The 24,846-nt window shown below is 40.5% G+C and overlaps 1 protein-coding gene across 1 annotated transcript in view; it reads right to left on the bottom strand.

The window, feature by feature from the left end:
• The window catches only part of slc35b1 (solute carrier family 35 member B1), a 31,776-nt gene extending 8,649 nt beyond the window's left edge, over positions 1-23,127 (bottom strand). The window contains exons 1-6 of the mRNA XM_043675188.1: positions 22,559-23,127; positions 15,786-15,883; positions 15,089-15,219; positions 7,870-7,900; positions 6,666-6,826; positions 2,366-2,492 (exon numbers count right to left, since the gene is read on the bottom strand). Of these exons, the coding sequence (XP_043531123.1) occupies positions 2,366-2,492; positions 6,666-6,826; positions 7,870-7,900; positions 15,089-15,219; positions 15,786-15,883; positions 22,559-22,716 (706 nt within the window). The 5' untranslated portion in view covers positions 22,717-23,127. The remainder of the gene's footprint in view (positions 1-2,365; positions 2,493-6,665; positions 6,827-7,869; positions 7,901-15,088; positions 15,220-15,785; positions 15,884-22,558) is intronic.
• Between the last annotated feature and the right edge of the window lie 1,719 nt (positions 23,128-24,846).

Here is a 24,846-nt window from a genome sequence, read left to right as displayed (position 1 = left end):
TTCAAATTTCAAGTTCTGTTATAAAGCTACAAAAATGTAATTGTCTTTACTTGAGCACCCTCTTGTGGATTAGAGGAGACTGTGTTAACAAAACTGTAATAAAACTATCATAATGCTGAACGAGAGATGTAACTTATGCAAACTTTACTACCAAATACCATTAACTTGTCAGGATATAAAACATTTTGCTAAGATTATAATACAATTCATAAACAAACAAAACTATACAAGTTTCAGTAACTTAAAATTCTGACAATTAGAGCTTTGAATCATTATACAGTGTGTGTTATGATTTATTAAAAGGAGAAATGGGCACCAATTTACATCTTCAGACCCAAAATGTACATTTCCAAAAGCTTATCAGTAAGCAAAGATTTGAATCTTGAATTGAATTATAGATGCCAGCACATTGGAACTTCTATGAAGAGTTTTCCAAAATAAATTGACAAAATAATTTGTTTGATTTCACAATGCACCAAACAAAGGTACAAGACCACCTGAGGATTTCATCCCTTCATAACAAAATGCTGATCGCGCGAGTATAAACACAACCTAATACAAAATTCATTTAGAAATGAAAAATAGTACTTTACATTTTTTATGCTGTTCCATTTTACTCCCTCAATGCTAAAAGTTAGCCCTCAAGGAAGCAGAAACATGCAAATTCATACAAGGTCACACAAACTACAAGCCTTACATGAGACTGCAGTACTTCAAGTCACCTATATCACAGTGGGTCTAACAGCTTTTTGTCACTAGGTTAATAAGTCACTATTTGTAACATTCAATTTAACCACTCTCCACAGTAGTAAGTTCCACATTCTCACTAGTCTTTCCGTAAAGACATTTCTTCTAAATTTCCTATTGGATTTTCTGGTGGCTTTTAGCATCTTGTTAGCCATTAGTTGCACTCAGCCCCACAAAAGGAAATATTCTCTCTGTATGCACTCTGTCAAAACCATTCAAAATTTTCACAATCTCTATTAGGCCACTCTCTTTTCTACCCCTTCCCCCTCAAGATTGATCCAGTCTGGTATTACTTTCTTCATAAGTATACCCATACATTCCAGTAGAATCTTTGTGAATCATCTCTGGAGCCTCTCCACTGCATATATACCATGTTAGAATACTGCATGCAGTTCTCCTTGCTGAAGTAAAAGAATGGTCGAACTGAAGCTCTTTCCCTAGTTTTCAATTCTATCGCCCTAGAAACAATCTGTGATGTTAGTTTTGTTAATGGTCTTGCTAATTGTGACTTAAATTTTACTCATTGCTATATTTGTGCTTCAAGAGATTTTTCATCCTCTAGTTCACATTGACTTGTATTTTGCAAGTGACATGCTTCATCTTACCTCACCACGTGGTATCCTCAAATTTAGAAACTTTATTTTGGATTCCAAAATCCAAATTATTGATATAAATTGTGACTAACAGTGGCCCCAGCACTGGTCCTTTTGGAACATCAGTATACCAGTCTGCAAGTGAATATATCCTTTAGTCTGCTTTCTGTCTGGCTGTCAGCTAACAATCCATTCTGTCACTTCTGCTAATTTCACATTCTCTGTTAGCATCTGCGAGCAAAGACCTTAACAGAAGCCCTGTGAAAACCCAGATAATCTTTTTTATACCATCCTGCTTTTTCCTTTATAAAAAAAACAGCAAAAGAGGTATAGCATGTTAAGACAAGACAATGCACAACGCTGGTGAAAAAATATCACATTCCTCACAAGAAGTCCTTGAAAAGTCAACACCCCATTCGTACCCTGTAAGGATGTAGAGGGAGGATAAGCCATGAACAAAAGGACTGTCAATGGCATCTCTTTAGCTGAGATACCAGATGTTAAGAAACACAAAATGGCACAAAACATTCATCTGCCATTAGTGTGAAGAGAAGAAAATTGTATGGAACTTGTATTTGGGCTGCTAACCCCTGCCAGTTGATAGGATAAAGAGATTAATACTAAAATACAGGATTTTTTTAAAAAAGTGACTTCTATAAATCCAGTTGAATACAGAGGAAATTCATAAATAACAACTTAATTTTCATTTTAATTTTCACTTTACTGATATGCATTCAGCCAAGGCAATTGCAAGTGAGTGGCAGGGAAAGGGTCAAGACCGAGATCCTTTGAATACTGATAGAGCACAGACAGTACACTTCAGTAACTTGCTCAATACACTGCAACCAACAACAATTTAAGGAATATATTCCAGAGTATTAAACTGGAGGCCTAGTATAGTAACTGCCCTACACACCACCTATTATAATTGCTATTCTTTGTGCAGCTTCAAGTTACTGAAAGATATTTGCCATTTCATAAAACATTTTTAAAACTTCTAAAGCATATTTACAACATTTTTTTACCTATTCCCAGGAATAGACTGGACCAAACATTTATATTCAGCATCATCTGGTTTGACCCAGTCTGGAAATTAGCCCTCATGTGATCTTGTGCTACTCCAGTTAATCCATCCAAGGTCAAGGAGGCTAACTGTAAAAGCAAGGGAATCATGTTTGTCATACACATAAGTATGGGGTGGTCAGTAAGCAATCAGTAGCATAATTCCTTAGTATTAGTAAACTCTAACGGTAAAATACATACATACACACGTATTACTTTGTTAAAATGGAAATAAATTAGTTATTGGCATCAAAAAAACACTTCAGTCCATCTTGTTAAGCCTTAAGGTTGGATAAAGAGACGGAGAACTTAAATGAAGTTGCCAAATAAAATTGAAGAAGCACAAATTGAGAAAAGATAGCACTCAAACCTGAGAGAAGATTGGGTCTGTAAATCAAAAAAGGGACATTATTAAATTAGCTATTTTCAAATGATAGTTAATGTCTCAAGGAAAAAAGTTAAGGGCATTGGACAAAGTTGCTGATCTAACAATATCTCAGACAGCGCTGACATTTTTCTCAGTTCATTCATGGGATCAAGGGTTATAAGGAATAAAGTAGGAAAGTGGAATTAAGGATTATTAGATCAGCCATGATCTCAATGAAGAGCAGACTGGACTCGATTGGCTGAATGACCTACTTCTGCTCCTGAGTCTGATGATCTTATTTGAGTTTTGCTGGCTTAATCAGCATTTATTGCCCATCCTTAACCATCCCCGAGAAGGTGCTGGTAAACTTCTCTCTAGAACTGCCTCAGTCCATAGCTGGGCATATATATGAGCCGAGCTGTTCCACTGTAAGTGATACTTAAATTCAGCTGACAGATGTGTATAAAAATCACTAACACAGAAATACCGTCTTAACCAAACACTCAGGTTGTTTCCTCAACAGCATGTTGGAGAACTTATCTTCCTTTAAAATAAAAGTTATAGGTATGAATCCTATAATTAAGAACCACTATAACAGTACCTTGCATATTTTTAAAAAACATTATTCATTCATGAGATGTTTGTATTGTTTGCAAGGCCAGCACTACAGTTCACCCCTAATTATCCTTAAAAAGGTGAACTGCTGAAGCTTATTGTGATGGTACTCCATGGGGACAAAATTCTAATTTTGATCCGCCAAAAATGGAACAGCAATTTATTTCTGAGATAGGAGGTAATGTGATTTGAAAAGAAACCTGGTGATGCTCTCATCACCTGCTTTCTTATCCTTTTCAGATAAAAAAACATGTTAAGGCTTTCTGCAATTTGGAGATGGGGTGCAGATCAGCCAACCTGATCCAGTGGTGGAGGGATTAACTAGTTAAACCATTGGATGGTTGCTCTTCCCTTGATGTGATCAAGCAAGTGGAGAGTATTCTAAAAACACTCCTGGCATTAGGTAAGGGAAAGGCTTTGGGGAATCAGGAGATGAGTCAATCACTCAATACTCAGCCTCTGTTCTGTCCTTGCAATCATAGTATTGATGTGGCTGGTCTACCTTCTGGTAGATGGTGACGCCCAAGATGTTGACACTGGCGAAGTCACCAGATTAATCTCTGGGATGAGATTGTTGTATGAGGAAAGATATAGGAGATTGGTTTGTACTCCAAAACGTTTCAAAGAACAAGTGGTGACCTTATTGGAATTAACAAAATTCCCTCAAGGTGTGACAGGGTGAATGTAGTTAAGCTGATTCTCCTGACTGGTGATTTTAGATCCAGGGAACATGATCGCAGGATTGAGATCCAGAGCATTTACCTCAGAAGGTGATATATCTTTGGAATTCTCTACCCCAGAGAGCATGGTGGAGGGGTTTGCTGATGTACAAATGTCTGACTAATGAATGTTTGTCCTGACAAACGCAATCCCTTGATGAAGTATTTTTAAAGACCTGATATGTGAACATTTCCTATACTTACAAATGGTTATTTTACATTGTCCTGCACTGGGTTCCAAATTGCGTACAAATCAAGGGGACTGGCTGTCCAGGAGATCAGAAGGACACTAGATATTCAAGGCTTTAACTTTGAATGTCTAACTAATCCAAAATTATTTATTTTAATTGGGTGCTTATCATCCATTATCCATCACTTACGTATACACATTCAGGGCCAGTGTTTTGGATATTTAAGCTGACAACTGCCTCACTTTACAACCTGGGCTTTCATTTGTTTTTTTAAAATCTATTAAGTTTTTGAAGAAGTGATTTTTGAAAGTTTTGCTGACTTCTAAAGTGGCCAATGGAGATCAAAAAGATTCAAAATGTTTTGATGAGTGCTTTAAGAAAGTAAATAGAAATAAAGACTGCTTGGATATAACAGTTTTTGACACTTTCAGGCAAGAGAATGGAAGAAAACAAGGGAAAAAAGGCAAATCAATTTAATGTTTTAATCAAATAAAAAGCATCTGACTTCCGGGTTTCTGGTCTGGTGGAACTGGAAGCAATGCCATAAGAAGGTCAATGTTCTTGCTATGTAAGGCAGAAGAAAGTAAAAAGAAATTGGAGGGATGTGTGCCATGATGTCTTAGGTCTTCAAATCCATGTGGAGGTAAATATGGGAATAAGTAAAATATGGGAAGGTATCCTGAATAGTTGGATATTGGGATTATTGGGAGTTGGGACCCAATGGTATCTGAATGTATATGCGCCAGATAGCTGTATCACCTTTGTCGAGATGAAGAATGCTGTATCAGGCTGTCTTGCATCTCCCAGTCAGTTGTACATTCAGTTAATGGTATCCTAACCAAATCACACACTTCTTCCTCCTCCCATTCATCCTCCTCCAGGGAGACAGAACACTCATCTTCCACTTCCGACAGCTCCATTCTTGTTGAGCAAACCATAAGCAGACCATTATTGCTTTAAATACCCACTGGTGCATATTGAACGGTGGTCCATGGTCTGTCCAGGCACCTGAATCACCTTTTTAGCTTCCCAACTGTTAGCTCCATGCTGATGGCTCAAGTGATCTGATGTCTTCAGTTGTACGTATACAGGACTGGGTTCCACATATGTATTGCCAGCTATATCTAAAGGGCAGTATGCTGGCAAATGGGACTAGATTTATTCAGGATATCTAGTCGGCATGGACAATTTGGACCAAAGGGTCTGTTTCTGTACTGTATCGCTATGACTCTTATTCCTCAGCGATTGAGAATTATCTTTACAGAACCATTTAGCCATCATCGTAAATTTTCGCTTTGCAATTTATAAGACTGGCCAGCTTAAAAGATTAAGAAAAGAATTGCAGGGGGTAGAAATCTGAAACAAAAATAAAAATGCTGGAGAAACTCAGCAAGTCTGGCAGCACCTGTGCAAAGAAAGCAGAGTCAACATTTTGGATCCAGTGATCCTTCTTCAGAACTGCTTGTGGCTAGGAAAAGGTAATATTTATGCTGATCATGGGGTGGGGGGGTGGTTTAGAAGGAGTAAATGATAGGTGCAGATGGAGCCCAAAGACACAAAACAGTATCTAGTAGCTTGACAGCCAAAGGCTTGGCTGATGGCGAGTCGAGGAGAAAGAAACTTGACAAACTGAACCATTAGTTGGTGAAATGGCTGGGCTATGATGAAAGCAGCTCATGTGATGATGGAGCCAAGGGTGTAAAGGACATGGAACTAGCTGTTCAAGTTCTAAGATTAGTGAATTCAATATTGATTCCTGAAGACTGCAGTATCTCCAAGAAAGAAATAAGATGTTGTTCTTACAGTCTACACTGAGCCTTGATGGAGCACTGCAGCAGGCTCGAGTCAACAATGTTGGCTGAGGAGCGCAGTGATGTGCTGAACGGATAGGCAACCTAAAACTCGGGGTCATTTTTGCAGACAGAATACAGGTATTATGCAAAGTGGTCGCTCAGTCTTTGTCCAGGTGAAGCAGTGATTTATCTGCACTTCACTCCATCTAGTCTACTGTATTCCCTGCTCACAATGTGGTGCCCTCTACATTGGAAACATAAAACACATCCCATGACTGCTGTTCTCTCTGGGCCCTATCTCCACCTATTGTTTACTCCTTCACACCACCCACTCCATCTTCAGCATATATATCACATTTTCCATTTTCTTGGCAACAATCAGTTCTGAAGAAGAGTCGCTGAACCCGAAATGTTGACTCTGTTCTCTCCCCACAGACACTGCCAGACCTGCTGAGTTTCTCCATCAATTTATATTTTTGCTTTAGGTTAGAGGTTAGATCTGATGAGTCCAAAGGTTAAGGTACAATAAGAAAAACATATTCAATAAATAATGAAAACACTATACGATGTTTACTTACTAATAGTGCTTCCCCAAATCCAAAGATGTGGTCATCTGCACTGCCAATCCCTTTTTTAGGTTTGTACATAAATAATGCTACTCCCAAAACTATGAGCAGCACACACATATACTTGGTGAATGGGTATCTTTTCCTCCCAAGAAGGACTCCTAAAACCATCACTGAAAGACAAAACAAAATAACCAATTGTAAAAACTTGAGTACAAATCACAACCTTATAAAGATCATCATCTAGACTGGAGCAACTAAAAAGAATGCGATATTGTAAACACGGATCAAAAATCAACACAATCCCACTGATTTATCCATAAAAGACATCAGTACTCACTAAGTATGCCAATAATAATCTAGTAGAACAGTCACAGATTCCTTTTAGGTATCAACATATGGCAAGACGGAACACTGTCTACGTTATCAACCTCCATTATTTAGTACTGCATTGTTTTAAGATTTTGCCAAATTAACAATTGGTCCTGTAACTTTTCTCATGTTGATGTAATCAATTCTGTAACATTATTTCAAGAATAAGGAATTATCTTATAAGGTAGGCCAACATCCCTCCAAATTTCATCAAAAATAAATTACTTGGTCTTTCAAGAGATCAAAGAAATTGGCTACTGCATTTACTCACGTAGTGACAGTAAGTGCAGCTCAACAAATGATTTGAGAGATGTGAAGTGTTTTGGGGCATCATGGAAAGATGAAGTCTTTGTCTTCAGCCAATGTCATAAATTCTGCATTCTAGCCAACATCCTTGACAAGGCCACTGATAAACTCAGCCAAAAAAAGAATGAATTCAGCTTCAGATTTCTTTCTCAAAACATCTGCCTATTCACCTCTATTACAATATTTTAGCAGAGAACAGGAACTCATCTATTTCACTAAGTCCCTTCTCCTCCCTCAGTAATGCCTCAGGGAAAGAATTTAACTTATCCTTCTGTTTGATGCCCTCATGACTTTGTCCCTTCCTATCTCTGAAATCAGCCACCACTTTCCCTATAACACCTGAGCCCTGCCTGCCTCTCGCCTGTTTATTTTCTTCACCTTTTACTCCATTATTGGCAATCTTATCTTTCATGATCTTGAACTTTTAAGTTCAGCATTCATTCCTTTTATGCCTTTGCAAGTGGCATGTGCATATCTGTTATCATTGCTGAAGTACAACAGGACCTGATACCAGTTCAACTGATTCATGTTAACTTACCTGGAATAGGTTTACATGATTTACCTAGAACCTGAAATGAAAAGAATAATCATTAGACGTTGAAGACAATAACTGTCATGAGGAATAGTATTTTATTGAAAAAGAAATATACTACATAACGCACTATCATAATTTGTTTTCTATTAAAAATCACACATCACCAGGATATAGTCCAACAGGTTTAATTGGAAGCACACTAGCTTTCGGAGCGACGCTCCTTCATCAGGTGATCACCTGATGAAGGAGCGTCGCTCCGAAAACTAGTGTGCTTCCAATTAAACCTGTTGGACTATAACCTGGTGTTGTGAGATTTTTAACTTTGTACACCCCAGTCCAACACCGGCATCTCCGAATCTTGTTTTCTATTGCATGTTTGGATACGACCAGTGTACAGATGCTCCCTAAAACTGATTTTAGACAGTGTAAGATGCCTAACTAAGGAAAAAGTATTAAATGAAGACCGTAAGTAAACCGTAAGTAATCTACTTTTGTGTTGTGTTGTTTGGACTGGCTGGAGGGGGAGTTAGAGTCACTGTGGAGCATTCAGGAAGCTCAGACGTGAAGGGTAGTGGCTTTACAGAAGCGGTCACACCACAGGTAAATGATTAAAAACAGGAGAAGTAGGAAGGTAATGCAGAAGTCTCATATGGCTATCCCCAATCAAACAAATGTACCATTCTGGATAGTTTTGAAGCCGGGGGTGGGGAAGTGGGGTAGCAGCCTCTCAGAAGAAAATATCAGTGGCAGTCAGGGTTTAGGCATCATGATTGGATCTTTTAAGTCAAGTTTGTCATGGTTCAAAATTGCAATTATTATAGGGGAGTCTTCAGTCAGAAGCACAAACAGGCGATTCTGCAGTTGTGAGCAAAATTCAAAATGTTGTGCTGTCTCTTTGATGCCAGAGTAGATTAGATTAGATTACTTACAGTGTGGAAACAGGCCCTTCGGCCCAACAAGTCCACACCGACCCGCCGAAGCACAACCCACCCATTCCCCTACATTTACCCTTTTACCTAACACTACGGGCAATTTAGCATGGCCAATTCACCTGACCTGCACATCTTTGATCTGTGGGAGGAAACCGGAGCACCCGGAGGAAACCCACGCAGACACGGGGAGAACGTGCAAACTCCATACAGTCAGTCGCCTGAGTCGGGAATTGAACCCGGGTCTCTGGCGCTGTGAGGCAGCAGTGCTAACCACTGTGCCACCGTATAGGTAGAGAAAGGGATGTCGTTTTCAGAGAGAATACAGGAAAGTTAGGTAGGAGGTTACAAAGCTGGACCTCAAAGGCAATAATCTCTGGATTATTTCCAATGCCATGTGCTAGTGAGAGTAGGAATAGGTGGATAAATGAATGGCTGAGGAGATGGTGCAGGCAAGGATTCTGATTTCTGGATCACTTGGTTCTGGTTCAAAAGGGCTTGGTTTCAGCTGAACTTGTAAAGGACGAATATCCTGGCAGGGAAATTTACTTGTGCTACTTGGGAGCCTTTAAACTAGCATGGGGAGGGGGAGAATTATCCTAAGCAGTAGTGAGGACAGACAGAAAGCTGAGGAAGGGCTTTGAAGTTAAGCAGAGCAGGTCAGTTAGACAAGGTCAGTGAGAGCACTTCAGAGATTGAGGTAATTCTGAATAATTAAAATGCATTTAATTCAATTCAAAAGGTCTGACACTAAGGTGGATGAATGGGATTGGGACAGCTATTACAGAGACATGAATTAGGGATGGACAGGGCCAACAGCTCAATGTTCTGGGGTCTAGATCCAATAGGAAACATAGAAAGGGAGGCAAGAGGAGAGGGGGCATTTTTGATTAGACAGAATATTATTGCTGAAGGAGGAAACTATGGAAGATTCGAGCAGTAAGGCAATATGGGCAGAGCACAGAAATAGGAAGGGTGCGGTAACAATATTGGGGCTGTACTACAGGCCTACCAACAGCAAATGTGAGATAAAGGTGCAAATATGTAAACAGATCTTGGAAAGATGTCGGAGCAACATGGTGGTGGTGACAGGAGGTTTTAATTTTCCCAAAATTGACTGGGATTTACTTAGTGTTAGAGGTCTAGATGGAGCAGATCTTGTAAGGAGCATCCAGGAGGGTTTTCTAGAGAAATATGTAAATAGTCCAATTCAGGAAGGGGCGATGCTGGACCTGGTGTTGGGAAATGAGGCTGGCCAGGTGGTTGAAGTTTCAGTGGGGGGATTACTTTGAGAATAGTGATCATAATTCCATAAGTTTTAGAATACTCATGGACAAAGAGAAGAGTGGTCCTGAAGGAAGAGTGCTAAACTGGGGGAAGGCCAACTATACAAAAAATCAGCAGGAGCTAGGGAATGTGGATTGGGAACAACTGTTTGAAGGTAAATCCACATTTGATATGTGGGAGGCTTTTAAAGAGAGGTTGATGAGAGTTCAGGAGAGGTATGTTCTTGTGAAAATGAGGGTTCGAAATGGCATCATTAAAGAACCATGGATAACAAATGAAATTGTGAGACTAGCTACGAGGAAAAAGGATGCGTACACAAGGTCCAGGTGACTGAAGAGAGACAAAGCTTTGGAAGAATGTCAGGAATGTAGGACCAATCTGAAATGAGGAATTAGCAGGGCTAAAAAGGGTCATCAGTTATCTTTAGCAAACAGATAAGGAAAATCCCAAAGTCTCTTTTTTAATATATCAGGAGCAAGAGGGGAACTAGAAAAAGGGTTGACCCACTCAAGGATAAAGGAGGAAAGTTATGCGTGGAGTCAGAGAAAATGGGTGAGATTCTTAACAATTACTTTGCATCGGTATTCACCGAGGAGAGGGACATGGTGAATGTTGAGGCGAGGATAGATGTTTGATTACTCTAGGTCAAGTCGACATAAGGAGGGAGGAAGTGTTGTGTATTCTAAAAGGCATTAAGGTGGACAAGCCCCCATGTCCGGATGGAATCTACCCCAGGTTACAGAGAGAAATGAGAGAGGAAATAGCTGGGGCTTTAACAGATATCTTTGCAGCATCTTTGAACACAGGCAAGGTCCCAGAGGACTGGAGAATTGCTAATGTTGTCCCCTTGTTTAAGAAGGGTAGCAGGGATACTCCAGGTAATTATAGACCAGTGAGCCCTGACATCAGTGGTGGGAAAGCTGCTGGAGAAGATACTGAGGGATAGGATCTATTCCCATTTGGAAGAAAATGGGAATATCAGTAATGGGTAGCATGGTTTTGTGTGGGGAAGGCCATGTCTTACAAACCTCCTTTGAGGTGCCAAAGTTGGGGAAGGGCTGTAGATGTCATATACATAGTTTAGTAAGGCATTTGATAAGGCTCTCTATGGTTGACTGATTGAGAAGGTGAGGTCGCATGGGGTCCAGGGTGTTCTAGTTAGGTGATAGAAAACTGGCTGGGCAACAGGAGACAGAGGCACTAGTGGAAGGGAGCTTCTCAAAATGGAGACCCGTAACCAGTGGTGTTCCACAGGGATCTGTGCTGTGACACTGTTGTTTGTGATTTATATATAAATGATTTGGAGGAAGGTATCGGTTGCCTGATTAGCAAGTTTGCAGATGACACCAAGATTGGTGGAGTAGCAGATAGTGAAGGGTACTGTCAAAGAATACAGCAGAATATAGATAGATTGGAGAGATGGGCAGAGAAATGGCAGATGGAGTTCAATCCAGGCAAGTGCAAGGTGTTGCATTTTGGAAGGTCCAATTCAAGAATGAACTATATAGTAAATGGAAAAGTCCTGGGGATAATTGACGTACAGAGAGATCTGGGTATTCAGGTCCATTGTTCCCTGAAGGTGGCAACGCAGGTCAGTAAAGTGGTCAAGAAAGCATACAGCATGCATTCCTTCATATGACGGGTTAATGAGTACAAGGGTTGACAGGTCATGAGACAGTTGCATAGTACTTTGGTTCGGCCGCATTTGGAATATTGCGTACAGTTCTGGTCGCCACATTACCAAAAGGATGTGGATGCTTTGGAGGGGGTGTAGAGGAGGTTCACCAGGATATTGCCTGGTATGAAGGATAATAGCTGTGAAGAGAGGTAGAGTAGATTAGGATTATTTTCATTAGAAAGACAGACGTTGAGGGGGGACCTGATTGAAGTCTACAAAATCATGAGGGGTATAGACAGGGTGGATATCAAGAAGCTTCTTCCCCAGTGTACAGAACTCAATTACTCGGGGTACGAGTTCAAAGTGAGTGGGGAAAGGTTTAGGGGAGATACGTGTGGAAAGTTCTTTATGCAGAGGGTGGTGGGGACCTGGAACTCATTGCCAGTGGAGGTGGTAGAGGCGGGAACGATAGCGTCATTTAAGATGTATCTGGACGGATACATGAATCAGCAGGCAGCAAAGGGATACAGATCTTTAGAAAATAGTAGGTTTAGAGAGAGGATTTGGATCAGCGCAGGCTTGGAAGGCCAAAGGGCCTGTTCCTGTGCTGTAATTTTCTTTGTTCATTTGCTATACTTAGAGAGGATTTTTCTGGGAGATCATCCAGTAAAACTATATGGCTGGAACTCAAAAATAAGAAAGGAATGATCACTTTGATGGGATTGTACTGTTCACAGGTAAAGGGATGACTGGCAAGTGGGAAATTTGTGGAAGTGAGATAACGAGAGGTCAGAGGCAGAGTGAAGGGTAAGGCTGGTATTAGTAGGGAACAATCAATGAATAGAGGTGTTTAGGTTCTGGTCAAGAAACCAGCACATGGCATTTCTCAGGTATAGTCAAATGGGATCAAGTGAATCTCTTGGAAGAGTAAAAAGGGAGTATGGGCAGGGAATAAGGAGGGCAAAACTGGGATCTGAGATAGCCTTGGCAGGTAAAGTTAAGGACAATCCAAAGAGATTCTACAAGTACATTAAGGGCAAAAGAGCAACCATGGAGAGAGAATAGGGCCCCTTAAAAATCAACGAGGATGTCTATGTGTGAAACCACAGGAGATGGGAGAGATACTAAACAAATATTTCACATCAGTATTTAGATTAGATTCCCTACAGTGCGGAAACAGGCCCGTCAGCCCATACAGTCCACATCGACCCTCCAAAGAGTTCCCACAATCCAAAGATGTGCATGTCAGGTGAATTGGCCATGCTAAATTGTCCATAGTGTTAGGTGCATTGATCAGGGGGAAATGGGTCTGGGTGGGTTGCTCTTCGGAGGGTCGGTGTGGACTGGTTGGGCCGAAGGGAATCTAATTTAATCTAACCCATCCTGATCCACTTCCCTCTGACTAATGCACCTAGCACTATGGGCAATTTAGCATGGCCAATTCACCTAACCTGGAGTGTGGGAGGAAACCCACGCAGACACGGAAAGAATGTGCAAACTCCACACAGACAGTCAGCTGAGGCTGGAATTGAACCTGGGATCCTGGTGCTGTGAGGCAGCAGTGCTAACCACTGAGCCACCATGCCGCCCATTTACTGTGGAATTTGGGGAAATAAAAACATATTGAAAACAGTCTACATTACAGGAGAGGTGGCGCTGGAGGTTTAACAAGCGTAGAGGTAGATAAATTTCCAGGACCTGATTGAGTGTGTCCCAGAATATTGAGAGGAGCGAAGGAAGAAATTGCAGGGCCCCTAGCAGAGACATTTGTATCATCTACAGCCACGGGCAAGGTGCTGGAAGACTGAGGGTGGCTAACATTGTGCCTTTATTTAAGAAAGGCTGCAAGGAGAAGTCTGGGAACTTTTGACCAGTGAGCCTGATGTCAGCGATGGGTAAGTTGTTGGAGGGGATTGAGAGACAGGATTTACACGCATTTGGAGAGGCAAGGACTGATCAGAGATAGCATGGTTTTGTGGGTAGGAAATAGTCTGTCACAAACACACAGTTTTTTTTTTAAAGGACGTGGCCGATAGATGAGGCCAAAGTGGTCAAAGTTACCTACGTGGACTGTAGTAAGGCCTTCGACAAGGTTCCGCATGGTAGATTGGTTAGTCAAGTTAGATCATACGGGATTCAGAGAGAGCTTGTCAAATGGATACAAAATTGGCTTTATATCCATTGTAGGAGAGAGGGTGGTGGGGGAGGGCTTTATTTTCAGACAGGAGGCCTTTGACCAGCAGTACTCCACAGGGATTGGTGCTTGGTCTCCTGCTGTTTGTCATTTATATAAATGATTTGGATGAGAATATAGGAAGCATGGTTAGGAAGTCTCCAGATGATGCCAAACTCAGTGGTATAGTAGACAGTGAAAAGGGTTATCTAAGATTACCAAGGGATCTTGATCAACTGGACTGAGGAGTGACAGAAGTTTAATTTAGATAATATGAGGTGCCACATTTTGGTAAGGCAAACCAGAGCAGGGCTTACAAAGCTAATGGTAGGGCCCTGAGGAGTGTTATCAAACAGAGACACCTAGGTGTTCAGGTACATAGTTCCTTGAAAGTTGCGTCACAGGTAGACAGGGTGGTAAAGAAGGCATGTGACATGCTTGCCTTCATTGCTCAGACCATTGAGTAAAAGAGTTGGGACATCATGTTGTGGTTGTACAGGACATTGGTGAGCCACATTTGGAGTACTGTATGGAATTATGGTTGCCCTGCTATAGGAAGGATTCTGTTTAAGTGGAGAGGGTGCAGAAAAGATTTACAAGGATGTTACTGAAACTGGAGGGTTTGAGTTGTAAGGAGAGGCTAGGACGTTTTTCATTTGAGCGGAGGATGGTGAGCGGTGATTTTATCAAGGTCAGCATTCCAATTTGCATTGCACATTAACGGGGTTGTGTACTTTTTTAAATCCATTTTTTCTAGATCTACTCCAACAAAATATTGTGAGAATTTGGAGCATTTGGATTGCTTGAAACACATTTACTCCCTCAAACACTCATCTGTTTAGTACACAATTTAGTGGTAAATTTCTTCAACACTTGCAAATATAAATGCTACTCTCAAAGGAAGAGATCTGTAAAGTGTTATTCAAAGAGAGCCATATATTTATATTTATGGATTGTGGACAGAAAAGTCACTTTTTAAAAATTTATCACTTTCTTTAAATAAATGAATCAGAACAACAATTATAAGGGTTAGCCAAGGTTAGGTTTACATTATTTATCTCTAACTGTCTTACAATGCAAATAACAAAACAAATACATATCCAGTACTGTGAAATATCTTGTTTTTAAAAGGAAAACATTATTCTTAAGTAGATACAGACTTGAACATTGGGAGAAAAAAATTTCTGAAAAGACTATGCAATGTCCAGTACCAACCTGTGTTGGATAGTTGACATACTGAAGTGCAGAATTACTAGAAACCATTGCTCCTAAGTAGGACATTGAACAAACTGCATACAGCCAGCGTGGCGTTCGTTCAAGTGAAGGTTTTTCCAACAACTGTATAACTAGAACAAGATATGTCAGTCAGATATAATTAATAAATACAACTTAAATATTTGGACAAATAATTTCATAATTTTGAATATCATGCTCTACTACTGAAGTACTTTGCAATTCTTTAGATATGTAAATACCCATACTTAATGACACTTCACCAACAAAAAAAACCATTCACACCACATAAATACAAACTATCATTGAACTGAAGTCAGACCTCAAAGTGCATGCTTCCAGTTTTTTAAGGTGGTTGGGGTGTCAGAAGCTTTGTTTGGAATGCCCCTTAACATTAGTCATCACCTTTTACCTTGCCAATAGATTTATACCCGCAGCTGGGAAAACAGTAGGAACTGCGGCTTATGAAAAATACATGATCATAGTTTAAAATGCAGTCAGTGGTGTATGTCTTCACTTTGCTGCTGACCACGAGATCCAGGCCAGTAATTGTCATAAACTTTCCACTACAATAAGTCCAAAATCTAGAAAAGTTAGGGAAGTTCAAAATATAGTTTGTACACATGTAAATACTCAAAATATTTATAAAATATTTTTCAACATCTTTAATATTACTTACTTAATTTAGAAAAGATGGCATTAACAATACACTGTACAAACACAAGTGATTTTGCGTAAGTAAATGATTCTTGCTGCTCTCCATATTTGCCTCTGGTTCTGTAATACAAAAGATGTAAGTGCCCAAGTTAGACAATTTCTGGTAGCAAAAAAAAATCACAATCATTTCAGTTACCAGTTAGATATCAAATATGTAAAGAAAATTACTTGCATGAACAGAGACCAGACCATAAACACTGACTTCAAAACCACATCTCCGAAATCATTTAGGTCTAACGTGTAAATGAAATTTAGTTCACATTCGTTGCACACATGTAAACTGAATTTAAAAATCAGGATTGTTCCTAAAACATCCTGGATGAAGCATTGATTTGGCCTGACTGAACACAAAAAGGGTAACACTCAGATACTGTCCTCACATAGCGCAGTCATAGACCTCAGCTCAGATTGTTAGCTACGTTATAGCTACCATTTTAAGATGGGACTAAAATGAAACTGGCAAAGCTAAAATATGGCTCCACATCACTCGTTAACCAGAGAAAGCAGTTGTCTACCGCAAAATCAGACATTTTGGTATCAGAACTGAAAAGCATGAGAACCCTATTTCCATATCAATATTATACTCAATTACTGATCTGAAGAAGACAGCGCTGATCAGTGCGAGTTAGAGACTATAACTTGAGAGCTAACATTATCAACATCATCTGTGGCCACCCCAGGTTCAGGCAAAAGTACTGCAAGGTAAAGGTTACACCACCACTGTAAAGATTCCCAATTCACTGTCTTCATATCCTTCCAGACCTCACTGCTGCCCCCATGTTTTTAGATGGAACTTGTCGGTGTGATTCTGCTGTTCCCAATTACACCCCTTGTGGACCAATCTTCTATTTCTATTGTGTCATGGATTTTTATTATGCCTTGTATCATCATGTTTCGCTATATGCACTACAAAAGTACCAGTCAATGACCATCTCAAACAAAATAGAATTCACAGCTAACTTATGAAGGAGCAGGACTCCAAATAAACCTGTTGGATTATAACCTGGTGTTGCGTGATTTTCCTTTTAAGATTGAAGAATTTAATAATCTCCCATTGACATTCAACAACATTACCTTGGTTGAATGCACCATGATCACCTGGGATTACCACTGACCAGAAAGTGAACTGGACTCGCCACAGAAATACTGGGGTTACAAGAGTAAATCAGCAGGTTGGAATTCTATCGCAAATAATTCATTTGATTCTCCAAAGTCAGTCCATCAACTTCAGGGTACAAGTCCATAGTGTCATCCAGAATTCTCCATTAGCCTCAATGAATGCAGCTCAGATAACACAAAAATAAACTTGCGTCATCCCACCATCACTTAGATGGATAAGTGCAACTGATGCACAGGAACACCTTCCACACCGAACTTGGAACTACTCATCTTTCACTGTCATTTGGTCAAAGTCACACAACTCTCTTCTAAACAGCACTGTGGACGCACCTACAAAAATATGGACTGCTACAGTCCAAGGCGGCAGCACATCAACATCTTCTCAAGGACACATCAGGAAGGAGAACACTTGCTCATCTAACAATCTATGGAAGAAAAATGTTTCACCCATACCAGCTCCCAGTCTATCACAAACCTTACGATTTGGTCTTTCCTTCCTTTCAAACTTCTGATTGGCACAGCATTCATCTTACAGCTGCAGATGGACTTATCATGGAGAATCCATGAGGCTGAGAACATTGTGGAAAGCATGTTTAGCAAGTTTGTCACACCACTATAAGGGGCAACCAGACCAAAAAGAGCTAGGTGATTACAAGGAAGACTCGTTATCATGACAGACAGTTCAGAAGTCCCCTATGATCATCCCCTCTTAAACAGATATACCATTTTGCACCGGTTTATCTCAGAAGGCAATAGATGTGGGATTATTGACTCTTGTTAAGGAAGGAAAAGGAAGATTTTTGCTAGGGAGGAGAAACAAAGATGATCAGTAGTATATGGAAATGTCAAACTTGCAACATGAAGAGATAACATTATCTGAATGGCAGAGCAGGCTTGAGGGACTGAACTGAGTCATACAGCACGGGAACAGACACTTCAATCCAACTTCACCAGGTTTCCTAAACTGAAATGGGGTGGCATGGTTGCTCAGTGGTTAGCACCGCCGCCTCACAGCGCCAGGGACCAGATTTCGATTCCACCGTCGGGTGATTGTCTGTGTAGAGTTTCACACTCTGTCCATGTCTGTGTGGATTTCCTCCAGATGCTCCAATTTCCGACCACAGACCAAAGATGGGCAGGTTAGATGGACTGGGAATGTTAAATTTCCCATAGTGTCCATGGTGTGCAAGTTAGCAGAACTGGAAATGTAGCATTACAGGAACGGGGCGAGTCTCAGTAGGATGCTCTTTGGAAGGTTGGTGTGGACTCGATGGGCACAATGGCCTGCTTCCACACTGGAATTCTGTCCTTTAAATAGTCCCATTTGGCCCATATGCCCCTAAACCTTTCCTATCCTTGTACTTGTCCAAATGTCTTTTAAATGTTGTATTTCTACTTTGCCCCACCACTTCCCCTAACAGCTCATTCCACATTTGCACCACCCTGTGTGGAAAAAGGTGCCACTTTTAAATCATTCCCCTCTCACTTTAAACCTATGCCCTCTACGTTTGGACTATCTTACTCTGGGGAAAAGACCTTGGCTATTCACATTAACCATGCGGCTCATGAATTTATTAACATTGATAAGGTCACCGCTGAGCCTCCTATACTCCAAGGAAAACAGTGCCAGTCTATCCAGCTTCTTCTTATAACTCAAGTCTTGATAACATCCTTGTAAATCTTTTTCACACCCTTTACTGTTTAATAACATCCTTCCTAAAGATGAGCTACAAGAAATGTATGCAGTACTCCAGATGTGGTCTTATCAATATCCTGAACAAGAACATGGTGTCCCAATTCCTGTACTCAATGCTTTGCCTGATGAATGCAAGTGTGCCAAACACCACCTTCACCATCCTGTCTTCATGTGATGCCACTTTCAAGGAATGATGTACCTGCACCCTTAGGTCTCTCTGTTCATCAGCACTCCCTAAGGTCCTACCATTCTTTTTTTGGCAGTACAATTGTTTTTAATGAGCACAATGAAACGAGTAGAAACGACACTTTTTAAACAAAAAGGCACTGTCCGGTACACAAAAATCCCTCACCCTGAAACACCGCCCCTGCAGACCGGTGAGGTTACAGATTGGAGTTCCGTCTAAAACTCACAACACAGTAAGGTGTTAATCAGACTGCTCAAACACTGTAATTACTGTAATCTCAGACCTCGATGTAAAAACAGAGTGTCCGTTACAACAGAACAATTCATAACACTTCTCATCCTGAACCAATGCAGCTTTAAGCCAGAGATTCCACCTTCATTCCCAGAAAGTTTCTCGCCCCAGTCATTTCAAGTTGTCCTGGCACCTGGTTAACCGAGTCTCACCTTCACAATCTTCCCCTTTGGGAAAGGTCCTACCAGTAACTGTGCAAGATCTGCCCTGATTCGTCTTACCAAATGCAAATACCTTGCAATTATTTAAATTAAGCTCCATCTGCCACTTCTCAGCCCATTGACCCAACTGATCAAGATCCCTTTGTAATCATATAGAAACTTCATGACTTTCCACTACACCACCAACTTTGGTGTCATCTGCACACTGCCTAACCATGCCTCCTATATTCTCATCCAAATCATTTATATAATAGCAGTGGACCCAACATCAATTTTTGCAGCACACTGCTAGCCAGAGGCCTTCAGTCTGAAAAATAACACTCTACACCACCCTCTATCTCCTACGTTTTATATCCAATTGGCTAGTTCCCCCAGATCCTATATGGTCTAATCTTACTAATCAGTCTACCATGCGAAACCTTGTCAAAGGCCTTGCTAAAGTCAATGTAAACCTACTTCTACTCCATTTCTAGCTAAGGAGACAGATTTTTTTTTTGGGGGGGGGGGGGGGTGGGTGTGTGTTGGCTGGCCACAAAACGCTTAAAGATGTAATGAGGAAATGGGAGATTGGCAATAGCCCAACAGCTCCAAAGGGAATGGGCTCTTTTCATGACCATAGCTGTCGATTTTTAGAGAGACCAGACAGTACAAGGAGAAATAACACCTTATATTCATTAGTATGGGAATGAAAACTGATAAGTTCATTTAAAAAAAGAGTAGCCAGCCAGGATATGTAAAATCTCACACAGCTTGTAATATGTTTATGAAAACAAAAAACAAATGTTGTTCTCTTAGAGCTAGAGATGGGAGAAGTTGTAATGTGGAATAAGACAATGGCAGAGACACTGTGTCTGCCCTGGGTGCAAGGGGTAATATGAATCCATTATAATTGGCAGCATCTGACCATTAATTACAAAGCTTTTGATAGTACCAAGTTTCGTTTCAGGGTCAGAATCAAACACGGTCATTAATTTCACAAGGGAATGGCTGTGAATGTTATCACTTGGTATCCTGTTCACACAAATTCACAGATGCTAAGGCAAATGTTCTTAATTGCCTTATAGCATCCTGTTATTACTTGGTGAGCCCAGATATCCCTGTCTTCTGCATTCCTCGAGTTCTCCACTTTTTCTGAGCCTTCCTGCCAGTCTATTTTCTAGTGCAGTAAATGCGTTCTATAATTCCGCACTACATTTTAGTCTAAATGTTGAAAGACAAATTTTAAGACTATAGACTTTCTCAGAGGCAGGGGTAATGGGTTAACAAGGTGGAAAGCATTCATTATATAGAGTCATTTAACAATATTGGAAGCATTAACAGTAAATGGCTTAATCTTTACTATTGACACTCGCTGATTGTAACCGTCACCCAATCAATATTTAGGTTGCCTGATCCGGATGTTCCTCTCTGTAAAAATGACTATAATTCATTAAGAAATTGCTGTTCGAGAGAGAAGATTGAGAACATGCCCCTGCGCACATGGATGATCATTCTCTCTCTCTTTCTCCACCCCCTCCAGGGCCCAGAATAAAGATGAAGGAGGTAAAACTACTTTGAGTTTCTAAGCGTTTTGCTTCAACTGAGGGGGGAGGGGGGGGGAGAAACAAGATGACATATAGCTGAAACCCTCCAATCCTGGCAATATCCTTGTAAATTTTTTCTGACCCCTTTCAGGTTTCACAACATCCTTCTGATGGCAGGGAGCTCACAACTGAACACTATTTGAAAAGTGATCTAACCAATGTCCTTCGATGGTGAGTTTTTTAAGAATGTAACTAGTAGAGTAAGAAAGGGCACCTGCAAATGTAACAAGTTTGGATTTCCAAAAGAAATAAGGTATCACATATGAGTAAAACACAAGAGAAGGACACAAAAGTTGAAGGTAATATTAGCATGGAGAAGACTAGCTAATAGACAGGAAACATACTAGGAATGATTTTAGCATTTCCAAATTGGTAGCGTAACTAGTAAAATGTCAATAATCAATGTTCATTACTCCGTTATTTAAAGTCTATATTAATGACTTAGAGATTTACTGCAATGTATCTCTGATTTACTGACAGTACAAAGTTAGGTGGTAACATAAACTGAGATTAGGACACAAAAGAATCTAGACAGATTCAGTGAATCAGCAACAAGGGAATAGACAGTATTTAACATGGGAAATTGAAAGGTTAATTGTTTGGTAATAAGAACAAAAGTGGAATTTCTTTTTTTAAAAATTGTATCACATTTAAATGTGAATATTGAGACACTAGTTATTCACAAAAGGAATAAGGTTAGCAATACATTACAGAAAGCAATTAGAAAAGCAAACTGCAGATTGCATTTTATTCTAACAGGATTGACATTAAAAAAGAAAATCTTGCTAAAATTGTACAGGGTTTTGGTCAGACACATCTAAAGTACTACATGCAGTTTTGTTCTGTATTTAAAGGAAGAATATACATGAATCATAGGCAGTAAACAAGAGTTCACTAAATTAGTTCCTGGGAAGAGAGGACCATCCAAAGATAGGAGATTGAGCAAATCAGAATCTCAAATTTAGAAGAGTTAGAAAAGTAATCTCATTAAAATAGAGCTTCTGAAGGAGCTTGACAGGAGACAATTAGAGCAATCTAAAACATGACAGCAAAGTGTCTTAAAATGTATATTGTCACAAAGAGGTGTAACAGTCACATGTTTTGCTTTTGAATTTTGAAAGTATTGATACATTTTCAGAGAAACAATAAATGTGAAAAAAATACTTTAGGCAACAGAACTAGTTTTTCCAAATCAAACAACTCAGTGTTCTGAAACTGGTTTCCAGTGTGTGGCCATGAAGAGCCTGGATCTCAGTAGCTCTTCAACTGTAGGAACACAAACTGCCACATGTCTGCAGAGTGCATTGCATCATCTGTGCATCACTGCAATAAAACTAAGAACTGCGAAACGATCAAAAATAGAAATAGTTGGAGAAAATTCTTCAGGACTGATCAATGGACTCAATGTTAACTCTTTCATTTTCCATAGATGCTGAGTTTCTGAAACAATTTCTCTTTTGGTGCATAATTTCACTTGAGTTTATAATTTCGAAGCAAACAGTAAGCCTGTTTATTCTTTGGGGGTTTGGTAGGAAACAGGCCTAGGCTCTAGGAAAGGATTGATGAGTCTCCCTGTTTGCTGCATCTCCACCTCATCATTGTTGCCCCTGTCCTCCCCCCTCAATGCCGAGCAATCCGGAGCTGCACCGCCATTTCAATCAGGAAGCCTCACTCTGTCTCTCTCTTCCGCACACTCACATCGTCTCCTGCAGAATCCCGTAGTAAAAGTAACAGACGAAGACTCCCAGGAAACAGAAGAGCAGCCGCAGCTTCTCGCTGGGTATTTTCTCCATGGACGGTTCGGTCGCCTCACTCGGCGCCTCCGGCTCCAGGGCAACAACTTCAACCGGTCCCATCAGCCTCCGCGCGGACCACCATCTCTCCTCCCACTCCCTCCCCAAGGAGGGAGAGGAAGGCAGCCCAATCCTATTGCCTGAAGACGGAATGGGTGACCACAACGTCAGCCCCGAGCCTGACAATTCAAACAGCCCCCTGATCGTTCCCTGTTACATTTTAAAAAATATTGATATTATCCAGCAGGCTTGTCCCAGAATGGAGGAAAAATAACCGGCACAGCCGAGTCCCTCGGCCAAAGGGGTCCTGTAAGAGACGGTTAGGCTGTCGTGTGGGTTGTTGATAGGGCGCCTGCGCGGGAGACGGATGACGGACCATACAGGGTTTATCGTGAGACACTGGAACCGAAGTAGGCCACTCAGTCCATCGTTACTGCTGCACCATTCACATGGCTAATCTAATAATCCTCAACTCCTTTCCCTCCTCGATCGCTTTATTCATTAAAAAAAATGTCCACCTCAGTATACTAAATGACCTCGCCTTTTACAGTAAATAGTTCCACAGGTTCACGTGCCTTGTAGGAAGTTCGTCCTCATGTCATTTTGGGGACGCCCGGTGGTTAGCCCTGCTGCCTCGCAGCGCCAGGGAGCCGGGTTTGATTCTCGCCTTGTGAAGTTTGCACATTCTCTTCGTGGGTCGCCTCTGGGTGCTGCAGTTTCCTCTAAAAGTCCCAAGGTGTGCAGGTTAGGTGGATTAGATACGCCAAACATTGCCCCTCACAGTCCAGGGATGTACAGGTTAGGAAGGGATGTCGGTGGGGCTTGCTCTTCAGAGAGTTGGTGCAGATTTGATGGGGCGAATGGCCTCTTTCTGCACTGTAAGCGTTCTATGATTATGTCTCAAATCTTTGACCCCTTACTCTGGTCCAAGACTCTCCCACAAGGGGAAACAATACCTTCTCAAGTCCCTTAAGAATGTTGAATAGGCTCGAAACATTAACTCTGCTAGACCTGCTGAGTTTCTCCATTGTTCTCTAGATTTGTTTTAGCTTAATTGTCCCCTTTTTTTCCCAATTCCCTTTCAAATTTTTAATAAATAAAATACTAGTGTGTTTCACTGATGTGAATAATCATTAGAACTCTTTGGGTCACTTAAAGTCACACACAATTTGCAAACTATTATTGTTTTGATAAGCTGTAACTCTGATTTTTTTTAAAGAAGTTCCTGCAGACTACAGTCCAAGAGGACAATGCTTTTTTTTCCCATTGTCTAGATTTATATAGGATATATAAATAAATATTTCCAGATGCTGCTGCTTCCAACCTCAGAAATCATTCAACACTTCACAATCAATGTAAAACTTTGAAATGCAGTAATGGTTTTTCATGGCAAAGATTTCAAGTATTCCCTACAAAAAAAATCTATGACACCAATACTACAGAGGCTGCTGCAGTTCATAAAGGCAGCTAAATGTCATCAATGAATAAAGCTTTACCCACAGCCTCAGTAAGAAAAATAAATAACATTAATATTGAATTTTTTGTAATCGATGTAATCATTTAATACCAATCCCACTGTCCAAACATTTTAAAAAACTGTAAAAATCTAAAGTTTGGAATACAGTATAAACTATATCTTTTCTAATATAAAGATCCAGCTATTCCAATCATATTGGACAAAAAATGCAGACTAAAGTTTTGATCAGTTTTGTCCTCTAATTCTCTAGACAGGAACTTCCCACTATATATCAAGAAAAGCAAGGTCTAATGAAAGCAGGATTAGAGGTCAAGCTTAAATGCCTATTTTTGCTCCCATCAGACATTTCCTGAAATACAATTGAGTTCACAGACATTTTCTTGGCTTAAGTCTTTGTTTTGCTGTTCACCAAAAGTATTGCAGATATTCGGTACAGTGGCTCAGTGATTAGCACTGCTGCCTCACAGTGCCAGGAACCTGGGTTCACGTCCAGCCTTGGGTAATCATCTGTATGGCATTTGCATGCTCTCCCAGTATCAGCCTGGGTTTCCTCTTAGGTGCTCTGGTTTCTTCCTAGAGTCCAAAGATATGCATGTTAGGTGGATTGGCCATTCTAAATTGCCCCATAGTGCAGGCCAGGTATGTTAACCATTGGAAATGTGGAGTTACAGGGGTGGATGGGATGTCTTCAGAGGGTCAGTGCCGACTTAATGGCT

Source organism: Chiloscyllium plagiosum, chromosome 33, assembly GCF_004010195.1.
Source record: "Chiloscyllium plagiosum isolate BGI_BamShark_2017 chromosome 33, ASM401019v2, whole genome shotgun sequence".
Classification (NCBI taxonomy): Eukaryota; Metazoa; Chordata; class Chondrichthyes; order Orectolobiformes; family Hemiscylliidae; genus Chiloscyllium; species Chiloscyllium plagiosum.
Note: the sequence above shows the minus strand (reverse complement) of the source record. Positions and strands in the feature narration are given on the sequence as shown.